The sequence below is a fragment of the Echinops telfairi genome, unplaced genomic scaffold, assembly GCF_000313985.2.
Source record: "Echinops telfairi isolate 266 unplaced genomic scaffold, ASM31398v2 ScPeMD7_9;HRSCAF=40, whole genome shotgun sequence".
In the NCBI taxonomy this organism is placed as follows: domain Eukaryota; kingdom Metazoa; phylum Chordata; class Mammalia; order Afrosoricida; family Tenrecidae; genus Echinops; species Echinops telfairi.
Window position 1 is genome coordinate 99,041,834 of NW_022103906.1, and position 11,704 is coordinate 99,053,537.

Below are 11,704 nucleotides of genomic sequence, written 5' to 3' on the forward strand. Positions count from 1 at the left end.
ATGGGAGGAAAGGATGCAGGGCAGATCGAGAAGATGGAGTATTGTGATGAAATGTGCAAAGACCTCGATGTAGAAAGCCAAAAGGGACAAAATGTGCTCAACATTTCTTAAACTAAAAGGATTGAAGAGACATTTTAAGCCTCGTTGCAGTACTAAAGTATTCTACGGGTAAAATATTGAATGACGTAGGACATTAAATGCGCATTTCAATTTAAGATATCTCATGTAACATCACTGAACATTCATATACTTACTGATTGTCAGATTCCTCAAAGGTACAGTACTGCTTTCTTTGAACTCATGTTTCTGTGAAAGGTACTTTTGAGTCAATGTCTAGGCTGACGTTGACTTTATGCCATCAAGTATAGGAGCTGATTTGGTGCGGTCTCAGAAGCCAACTTTGCTGGGTTTGTGGGTCTCAGTCCACCTGTTAGTAGTGTTTCCAGTTTCAAGACCTGGTTTTCTTTCTCATCAGTGGAAATGTTATAAAATTGTGGTAAGGATTAAATACACTAACCCATGTAAGGTGCTCACAGCTGTGTCCGGCACCTGATGGTTCCTGTTTAAGTTTAGAGTCAGAGTATACACTTTAATTCTGTTCTGTAGGCCATGGGTAGTAATGAGAACTTAGCTGAAAATTAGGAGTTTCATGACTTTATAAAGGAGAAATTATCATGTATTTAAAAAGTTACCGGGAGTTGAATAAATGACATTCATGTGGTGGTTAGACACAGAAATGAAATGGTAAAATGTTTTATCTAAGAACAAAACTATAATTGGTATAAACAAGTATCTATGGGTCCCGAGAGTGATTTCTATTCGAATTATGTCTACACTGTGCTTCTTTTGGTCGATCTCTGATCATGATCTCTGCTTCTCATTTGTTGTGTGTGTAGTACGGCACCACCCCTTTGGTGTGGGCAGCACGCAAGGGTCACCTGGAATGCGTCAAGCACCTGCTGGCCATGGGGGCTGATGTGGATCAGGAGGGCGCTGTGAGTATCTTTCACATGAGAATCCTTTGTAGTAAGAAGAGGCTTGGGTTTTATGAGAAATGATTTTCTTTAGTATATGCATGTAAACATTTCCCTCTAGTTCTTAAATGATGCTTAGAACAACGAGCCTTGCCTCTCTACTATCCTGATAACTAGGTTTTATTATCAATATTGTATATACAAATACATACTTTAGTGAATTCATTGCTTGTGATTAATTCTACTGTCTGTTATCTTAGTATAAATTGAATACTTTTCCAATTGATTGAAAAGCTCTTAATGTTAAAAAAGTTATGCTTTATAAAATACCTTTCTTTAAAATGGCATTATAACTTAAAAATAGATTTAGACTTATTTTACCTCTTTGATCAACTGATAAAAATCAGAATCAACTGTCAAAATCTAGGAAGCTTCAAAATTGGTTTAGACATGCTGCAAATGAGGTGGTTAGTTCTTCATTCTGTACCCACAGGGGCTGTGAGTTGGGCTGCAAACCACAAGGTCAGCAGTTTGAAACTGCCACCTGCTCTTTGAGACAGATAGGAGTCTCTCTACCCCTGCAAAGAGTTACAGTCTCAGAAACACACACGAGACCATTCCACTCCGTCCTGTGGGGTCACGATGGGTTGGAGTTGACTCGATGGCAGGGAGTTTGCTGTGTTTAACTTTGTAACCAGCTCTGTGCCGATTGTGCCGGGGATACCAGAGCAGGTTACACATGGCTTTCCCCTTGTGCTAAACATGGGTGACTCGGCTCTGTGATTACTGCCTGATTACCGACTTGTTGAGCAGCTGGAAAACACTACGTGAATTCGTTTGGGGAGCTGATCCCAAACCGAAATACTTCCAAATGCAAATTGTTAGAGAGCTCAAAACAGATACAAGATCAAGGTAGGCATTTTTAAAGAGAGTCACTTAAAATAAGACATTTGGAAAACTGGATCATTATGAAAGATACAAGAGTATGTTAACAGTTTTCTTGAAATATCTCTGAATAGTTTGTTTGCTTCTTGTTTTATTTCAGTTTCTCCTATAGATTTTTATTTTAAAAAATACTTAGATTGGAGTCAGCTTCTTCTTCTTTTGGACTGCTTTATTTAGAATACATTGTTTAATTTTGAGTCATCCTGTCAACTATGTATTATATACCTCAGTAAAAGGGTTTCACTCTGTACATGAGCCCCTTTCGGACGGTCATTCAAAGACTTGAAAGCCCTCAGAACCTTAATGGCTTCAGAGAATGAATGTAGCTTCAGAATGAAATGTTGCCCTTTTTGTATGCACCTGATTATTTTGTATTGCTATGTTATTGGATTAACGATCACCAATTTGAAAATGACAGTTTTATGATTTTGGCATGTAAATCATGTTTTTCAGAATAAACTAATTTTGGGTGGGACTTTCGTTACATTTTTCTAGAATTCAATGACTGCACTTATTGTAGCAGTGAAAGGAGGCTACACACAATCAGTAAAAGAGATTTTGAAGAGGAATCCAAATGTGAATTTAACAGATAAGGATGGCAATACAGCTCTGATGATTGCATCGAAGGAAGGCCACACAGAGATTGTACAGGATCTGCTTGACGCCGGCACGTATGTGAACATTCCGGACAGGGTAGGCTAGCGATTTGAAATTTGTTCTCTAATGGTGAAGTTGATGGAAAATTCCTTTAACTTCTTGCTGCCTTTTAAGATTCTTACGCAGGGCATCTCGGGGGTTTTTTTGGTTTTGTTTTTAATTTTAAGATGATGTTTAAAAAAAAAAAAAGATGATGTTTTAACTGAAGGGCTATGCACTGGGATTTCACTGACTGCTTTTCTGAACTAATTCTAGTTTGCCTTAGCCTCGATCTTTAGGTAAAATCTGCTAAACACTGTAGGTCCCAACACGGAAGCCTTCTCTGATGAATTGGTGGTGGTGGGACGGGTTCCATTGACTCTGAATCGAACCTGGAACTTCTTGCATGGAAAGTGGGACTCTGCCATTGACCCATCACTGCTCCTAGCTCTTGCCTCACCACTCCATTCTTAGAATCCGTGGTGTTCATTGTATAGCATCCCAGGAGATTTTTATTGCCTAATCGATGAATGTTCATCCTGTGTCCTGGCCGCCATAGGATTGAATGATTTGACATATTTGCAGTGGGGAGTTGCATTCAAAGACCATGCTTACTCTGGGCAACTTGTCATTCAGCATTTTTTTTTTTTTTGCCATCAAGTTTCAGAGTCCTCAATTTGACGTATACCGTCCTCTGTCCCTTATTTTAGGGTTATTAATACCAAGTATTAACATGCATTTCCCCCCCTCTCATTTTGAAATAGTAAGCTTTTTCAAGTGATTTTCAGGAAAAAGATTAACTTTTTAATTTAAAAGTGTTTATTTTTCTCATCAGTTCACCTTGTTTTAAGTTTGTGGTTTTTGGGTTTGTTCTTAGAGTGGAGATACTGTGTTGATTGGTGCTGTCAGAGGGGGTCATGTTGAAATTGTTCGAGCACTTCTACAAAAATACGCAGATATAGACATTCGAGGACAGGTACGTTTGATTACCGGCCCGGCTGTTATTTTAGGGTCTAATAAGTTGTTCATGGTAACTACCCATCATGTCATTTTACAGACCTTACTATGGAGATGAACTTTACTTAATTGATGCTATATTACCATTATGTTTCTCTGTTGTTTGGATATTCTGTAATAATAAGTTAGAATTAGGTAGGTGTTAACCATGTGAATTTTAGGAACAATCCTTCCCAAGTGATGTATTTGTCTACGAGTATTAGATTAAAAAAAAATCTATGCTTGATAGCCCATTTTTGTTGTTGTTATTGTTGCACAGTCTATATTTCTGCTAATTTTCCATGTATTTAACCCCAGTTCTCTTGTGTGTAGATCAAACCAATGTATGATTTTGCAACATGCTATGTTGAAAATAACAAAGGACTACTGCCTTTAAGAAATACATATTTTAACTGAAGGGTGGAGGGAAGGGGTGGGTAGACAGGGGAACCGATTACAGGGATCTACATATAACCCCCTCCCTGGGGGACGGACAGCAGAAAAGTGGGTGAAGGGAGACGTCGGACAGTGTAAGACATGACAAAATAATAATGATTTATAAGTTATCAAGGGTTCATGAGGGAGTGGTGGGTGGGGAGGGAGAGGAAAAAATGAGTAGCTGATAACAAGGGCTCAAGTAGAAAGAAAATGTTTTGAGAATGATGAGGGCAACAAATGTACAAATGTGTTTGACACAATGGATATATGTGTGGATTGTGATGAGTTGTACGAGCCCCCAATAAAATGATTTTAAAAAAAGAGACATATTTTAGAGTGGAAAATTGTGATTACTCTATGCTTATTTGGATATACCGTTTATACTCTAGTATAAGTCAAGGCACCTAATTTTACCACAAAAAACTGGGGGGCTTTTTCAGCATAAAAAATGCTTAAAAAACTCGGCTTATACTTGAGTATACACACACACACACATGCACGCACACTCTTTATAATACATAACCCTATGGCAGTGCATGGGAAGGAAAGAGTGAGGCACAGAGTGGTCAGCAGTGGACTCCATCACGAAAGCTTTGGTGTCGGTCTCGAGAGGAGGAAAAGGACACTCAGGAAGACTCTTGAGAGAGAAGATTTGAGCCAAGTTTGAAAGGCGAGTTGGATTTAGATAAAGAAGAGGAGTTGGCTATTTCAGGCAAGGCTAGCAGAATAATAAAATAAAAATTTCAAGAGAATAGGAATTTGAAAGGCTGTACTCTGTAGGTGTTGAATCAGTTAGGTTGGCATTGGAGTGGAAGAGGAGGTTGGAAATTGGAAATGGAAAGGGCATGAGGGTCAGAGGGGGAGTCTTGAGTGCTATGCTATGTGGGGAACAAGTTTACATTTAGCGAAAAGGAGTTCCATTAGGAACATTTTGATATGGGAATCAATGTTGGAGCCACAGAAAGCCATGCACTGTTTAATTGGGTTAAAATCACGTTTTCACTGAAAGATGTATCTAGACTCAAGAGTTTTAGCTAACTCTTTTGTCTGACAATCATATACTCTTCAATGTTTTTTTTCTTTCCCTTTTAGCTCTGCTTTTAAGGTCCCGGGGCTCTATTTTTGGTTTTTGAGCTTGATGGGAACTTAAATGATCTGATCAAGACCAAGTATATAATTGTGGGGAGGATGAATGTTAGAACACTAAAATTATGACAATTATGATGCAATATGGTTGGGCAATATATTCTCTTGTTATCTTTTGAAAATCAAACCCCCCCACAAAAAACCAGACAAGTATAGTATAACTGTAAAGCCCCAGGTAAGGATATTGAGGTAGTGTGTCCAAAATGACAAAGCTTACACCTCAATGACTTCTAACCCAGTGTACTTTCCTAAAATAGACTTGCATTACAAAAAGCATATTTTATTAACCTCTGTAATGTTGCTGATTTTTAAAGCCAAGTAATATTAAAGTTTTATAAGACTTCTTTCATAATAAATTACTGAAGTAAGTCCAAGATAGAATAAGAACTAATATTACCTCTCACTATGTTACCTAACTGTGGGACAGGTTTGTGAATGCTTTCTGGTAGGATTGTTAGTCATCATGTTTTACAAATAGTACTTTGTAGTACCCTGTCTTACATGAAGTGTTTGCTGATACATGTCTTAGTTATTTAGTGCTGCTCTAGCAGAACTATCACAAGGGGGCGCTTTATAAAACATAAATCTGCATTCTCACAGTTTTGGAGCCTGAAAGTCTGAATTCAGAGGATGAGTTGTAGAGAAAGGTGTTTTCTCTCTGTGGGCACTAAGGGAAGGTCCTTGGCTTTATGTGACCTAGTGCCTGTGTGCTCATCTCTGTTTCTTTCCTTCTTTACTTAACCTGTTCTTTCGTATCTCTGGCAAGATTAATGAGACTGATACGGTCAACTTGACCAAACACATTAGCAAGTGGAGTTAGGATTTACAACATGTTTTTTGGGACACACCTCAATCTGTAACATGGTTTTTATTTTTTAGGACAATAAGACGGCTTTGTATTGGGCTGTTGAGAAAGGAAATGCAACGATGGTGAGAGATATCTTACAGTGCAACCCGGACACGGAGATCTGCACAAAGGTATACAGACCCGTCGACACTGCGAGTGAGCTCTGTCTGACGTGGGAACAGCACTGCTTTGCTTTTGTCCTCCTGTCACCTTTGTTTGGTGTAAGAATGACACTGCCACAGTTTTTATTAATGTAAGCTGTAAGTCAGACAACACACTTTAAAAGAATTGTGTATTCACAGTGAAGTGCGGTGTCTCGTTTGTTACTTCAGTTAAATCCACTCGGAAGGAACAATGTAAGCTCTTCAGTATAACTGTCAGCAGATACTTTCCAACATGCTTTTGTGGTTTGTGGCCCAGAACACACGCTGCCTTTCAGAAGACCACTGTGAACGGCCGATTCTGCTCATATTGTGTGACATCTGCAGTGTCAGGGTGTTGCACGTTGGGGTCTGACTTGAAATGGCATGGCAAAAATGCATACTGAATGGAGAAAAATTGTAAACTTGCCCATAAGGCCACCCCGTTTCCTCTGCTAGAGATCAGGACCAACGTATTTCTAACCCAATGACCGTAGCTTCAGTACCGGAGGGCAGGGAATTTCCTGGGACACCTTCTGGCTTGCAGGTAGTTCTTCAAATTCTTTTTTTTTAAACATTCCTTCTTTGGACACGTGTTAACCCCTGTGACCATCTGTTGCTTCTGATCATGCTTTGCTCCTTTCTTAATTCAGCGCTGAACTGTGATTTCACCATGCTTCCCTTAATTTGGGTTTTGAAAGCAACAATACCCTCTTTGAAGTTTTCTAAAGGCATATTGTTTGTTTCCAGTGGTTTCCTCTGTTGTATGTAAGTCACAGTATTAAAGTGATGCTGGTATAGATTTGTAAAGAAAGGTAGACACTGGTTTGCTTGGGCATTCACAGCGGAACTCTGTGGTTGGACAGTGGGTAGTAGTGAGAATGAGAAGCAGCTCCAGAAATCAGTGTAGCTGGGCCGGGCCATAAGGGTCAGCTTGTGAGGAAACTGTTGCCTGGTTTGATTTGGCACATTTCCTTCTTGGTCGAACACTGTAAATCAGTTTGATACAAATGGTTGGTCTTAAAAGGACAAGCACTTTTTTTGTGATTAAAAGTATCATTTTTTAAGAACATTTGTAATATGGACTATTTAACAGAGTAAGATAGTCAAATACTTGCATGTATGTATGACTTTAAGTGTTTAGAAATAAAGCGATTAATCTCACAAACGTTTCCTTTGCCCACAGGATGGCGAGACACCGCTTATAAAGGCCACCAAGATGAGAAACATTGAGGTGGTGGAGCTGCTGCTGGACAAGGGGGCGAAGGTGTCTGCTGTGGACAAGGTGAGCGCTCGCGCGCGCTCTCTCTCTCTTTCTCAGAGCGCTGTCTGGCCCTGTGTCGACAGGATTGTTTTGTGAGCCAGGGGGGATTTTGTATTGGGGAATATCTGTGTGGGATCTTGATGCTACAGTACCTTTATGGTTATTTTGTTAGCTTGCTGGGAATTGGACAGGCAAGTATGTTGCATTATCTTATTGTTGTGACCGTGCACTGCAGAGCATACAGTCCGTCACCCATTTCTCCACTCCTCATTGTGCCACCAGCTGTCACCCACTCTCTGCGTCACACCTCTCCTGTTGACATGCCCTCACTGCCCGCTCACCCTCTGAGTGCTGTGGTCAGTTTGATCCCACAGAGACAGGCCTTTAAAGAACATAAGTCCGGGGCAGACATTTTTTACTAAGTAAGCAGAAGGGTTGTTGGGGTTTAAGAAGCCACCAGGGTATATTTTGGGTTTAGTTTTTAAGATGATCTCAGGGCAGTCGTTTCAGGGGTTCATCCAACTTTCATGGCCCCAGAATGTGTAGACTCTAAGAATTCGAAATGGTCTTCTGTAGTTTCCGTCTTTTGATCAGAATTTGTATATGGAAACTGATCAGAATGTTCAGTTGATAACTGGACACCAGATTGTTCTTATGATCCTTGGCGAAGGAAGCAGTTGTTCATGGAGACAATTAGCCCCACTTAACATACCTCCTCCTATTCCTGACTCTCCTCCTTCCTCTGCTGTTCCTGGGGAATCGAGAGCAATTGTGTGTCACAAACGGCTGCTTGCAAAGGTGTAAGGCCCCAGCCACTGCACTTCCAATTCCGAGGGAGAGCAGAGGCACCGAGCATATTGCTGAGCGAATTACTGGGACAGCCCGAGGCCCTAAATTCCTGACTCTAAATGTCTAGACCAAGGAACCCACCCCATGAGGCATTTGGTTGTAGAGAAGCTACTCACGGGCAGTCGTTAATGCAGTGGGCTGATAACCACAAGGTCTGAAGTTCGAAGCCACCAGAAGATCTGTGGGAGAAAGGTGAAGCTTTCTACTCCCATAAATATTGTTTCAGAAACCCACTGGGCCTGCTGCACTCTGCACTCTGTTCAGTAGGTTCCCTGTGAGTCAGCATTGACTCACCAGCAGTGAGGGTTTTGGAGCAACTGCTCTTTTTTTGCCATTGTTGTAAATGTATGTGACACAACTTTTCCAACTCAACATTTATAGACTGACCCCCCACCCCACCCCACCCCCACACCCCTTGGTCCCTGCATCCCAACAGAACATTTCACAAGCCTTTGTTCTCTCTCTTACCATGTCAAATAGTCATTTCCTGTTGTCCTAACATTTTCCCACTCCATTGTGAACTACTTGCATGCAGAATGCAGTAAATGTCTGAATTGAGTGGATTTTATAATGGAATCAGTCTAGCAGTGGGATCCGAGAATACAGAGAACAAGAATGCAAGGAGGGCAAAAAGAACTGGATACCTTTGTGGAGGAGCCCTGTGATTCTGGTTGGGGTGGGGCATCAGGCCGTTGGAGAGGATGGCCTTGAGGTAGCTGGTGAAGCCAGCAGATTAAGAGAAGGGCCCATCGAGATGGCTGGAGGTCCTCTAAAGGCATAGGGTAGATTGATGCCGGGCAGCGTGGTGCTAAGCGAGGTGAGGAGGAGGAGAGCTGGAGATTGTAGTCAGAGAAGGTGAAATCCAACATGCAGGACTGGGAGATCAGAAGGTAGACTAATGAAGCTGCCCCAAGGGGCTCGAGTCTGGGGGCAGTTGTGAGGAGGCTCAGGCCTGGGCAGTGTCTCCTTCTGCGTGCACAGGCTTGCTGTGAGTTCACACTGACTATGGCATCCTGTAACCACGACGACCACAGCCACACCATAATGGAGGACGATGGACACAGGTCAGAGAAACTGATGAGCTCACTAATGCTACATGGGGTAGCAGAATTGATTTTGAAGCTCGCTACACAAATAGAGTAGAAAACTGAAACGGAATACGCGTTTGTTGAGGAAGGCAGTTTATGTTCTTGGACAGTAAATGCTTGGATGATAGATAAACAACCTATAATAAATGTGGACCAGTATGCTGGGAATTGTCTTTGTCTTCTGTGAGTAGGCTGAGAGAGAGAAAAGCAACTTAGTCCTGAAGAATTTGGGGAGAAAGCAAAGCAAGGAGTGAAGAGAAAGAAATTGTGGATAAGGATAGCAATAAAAAATTAACTTCTATGAATGAGAGGGGCTTCAAAAAGTTTGTGGGGAATCTAGAATAAAAAGACAATGAAAAATTTTCACCAACGTTTTTGAAGTTTCCTTGTATGCTCTATTGAAATGTGTATATAACATTATATATACATACTCCTAAAACATGAAAAGCTCTGATTTTCTGTTTTACAGAAGCACAAACCTTGTTGCTACACATAAAACACACCAGTATATAAAAATGCACACGTTCTTGTTTTCTCCCATTCTTTTACAGAAAGGAGATACTCCCTTGCATATCGCTATCCGGGGCAGGAGTCGGAAACTGGCCGAACTGCTTTTAAGAAATCCTAAGGATGGACGATTACTTTATAGGCCCAATAAAGCTGGCGAGACCCCTTACAACATTGACTGCAGCCACCAGAAAAGCATTTTAACTCAGATATTTGGAGCTAGTAAGTACTGGACTTTGTTTCTGTCTGAGCTTTTTTTTTTAATCAATGTTCTATTTAAAAATATGAAAATAAGTATAAAAAGGCTAGCATCACTTTTGCAATTGCCACTGAACAGTAGTTTACGTAGCAAAAGTTGAGAAAGTTTGCATTTTCCTGTGGAAAATACTCCTCCCTCTTTAAAATTCTTCTGATGATAACTCTTACTATAACATTCTAAATTAAATACACTCAGAGTCATCAATCAGCTTTTAAGGCCTCTGCAAAACCTGCTTTTCTGGAAGCCCCCCTCCAGCATGACCTCTGTTGTGTTTTGCTGTCAGCACAGCGCTCCTCTCATCAGGGCGCCCCAGCACGCAGGCTCCTGTCTGGGCATCTGGTCTGCCCCCACCAGGAATACCTCAATGCTCTCTCTCCCTGTGAAAGAAAGGTTTTGCCTTAATGAAAATTTAACCAATCTCCTCACTTCATTTGAATGTCTAAAGTACTTTGTTTACAGTTCCTGTTTTTAAATACTTCCTGTGCATAGCACTTTGTTGTATTTCTTTTAAAATTGTCCTCCTGTCTGAGGCTAAGGCTTTGGGTCATTAGCTGTGTCCTCTCTGGGTGTCCTGTGTAATGGCTGGCACGATGTCTTAAAAAATAAAGTACTTTCTGATGGAAAAGAACAGACATGAGAATGTCACCGTCCATAGGTGGGACTTGGAAATACAGAACAGCTGTCCGATAGGATTTACAAGGGTTCTGGTAGTTCCAGGAACCAGGAGAGGCCGGAGAGTCCTGCCACCTCCAAGTTTACCTTCTTACTTAGATGTCACTGTGCATATGGTTCTCTTGTATTCCTATGAGGAGTTTTTGCATTTAAAATATTTTCATTGTCTGCTCATTCAATTCAAAGAAAGAAAATATAAGTACAGTATAATAGAAAGTACACATTTTCTGTTGGCTGTCTTTACCCTCTCAAAAAATTTTTTTTATTAAATACTTTTATTGGAGGCTCTTACATCTTGCATCACAATCCATACATTCATTGTATCAAGCACATTTGTCCATCATTTTCAAAGCATTTTCTTTCTACTTGGGCCCTTGATATCAGCTCCTCATTTTGCCCCCTCCCTCAATTTGATTCTTTTTTGTTTTTTTTTAATCCTCTTAATTCTTAATTGTTTGGAGGCTCTGCCAGACTTCTCTGGTGACTATCTTTAGACATCTGTCCATTCACTCTGACGCTTAGGATGAAGTCCCAGAAATAGAATTGCTAACTGAGCAGATATCTGCCCACACTTTTGTTAGACTTTCTAAAAAGTGTGTAATCATGTCTTCTCTGTTTGTCTGTATATTATAGTGCAATTCTTCCCCTACAGCTTTGCACCTACTTGGTATATTTTGCCTAACTTTTGCTAATGAGATCAGTAAGAACACAATCCCACTGTTATTTGCATTTAAAAATTTAGTGACAGTTTGAGATCTTTTAATTCTATAAATACTACATAGGCTATTTGTATTTGTAATTTTTCACTTTGTCTTTTTGCCCACTATTTTTCTTGAGTTTTTCATATTAAAAATACAAGAGCTGGGAGGCAAAGGGTATTTATAGAGCTCTAGATAAAGACATGTACATATACAAATATATTATATGAGGATGGGGAAATAGA

At 40.4% G+C, this 11,704-nt stretch overlaps 1 protein-coding gene across 6 annotated transcripts in view; it reads left to right on the forward strand.

Moving 5' to 3' along the window:
• Positions 1-11,704, forward strand: part of KIDINS220 (kinase D interacting substrate 220) — a 111,892-nt gene that overhangs the window by 20,340 nt on the left and 79,848 nt on the right. For all 6 annotated transcript variants that reach the window (XM_030884552.2, XM_030884553.2, XM_030884555.2 and 3 more), the window contains exons 6-11: positions 897-995; positions 2,415-2,612; positions 3,433-3,531; positions 6,015-6,113; positions 7,309-7,407; positions 9,875-10,052. In XM_030884552.2, the coding sequence (XP_030740412.1) occupies positions 897-995; positions 2,415-2,612; positions 3,433-3,531; positions 6,015-6,113; positions 7,309-7,407; positions 9,875-10,052 (772 nt within the window). The remainder of the gene's footprint in view (positions 1-896; positions 996-2,414; positions 2,613-3,432; positions 3,532-6,014; positions 6,114-7,308; positions 7,408-9,874; positions 10,053-11,704) is intronic.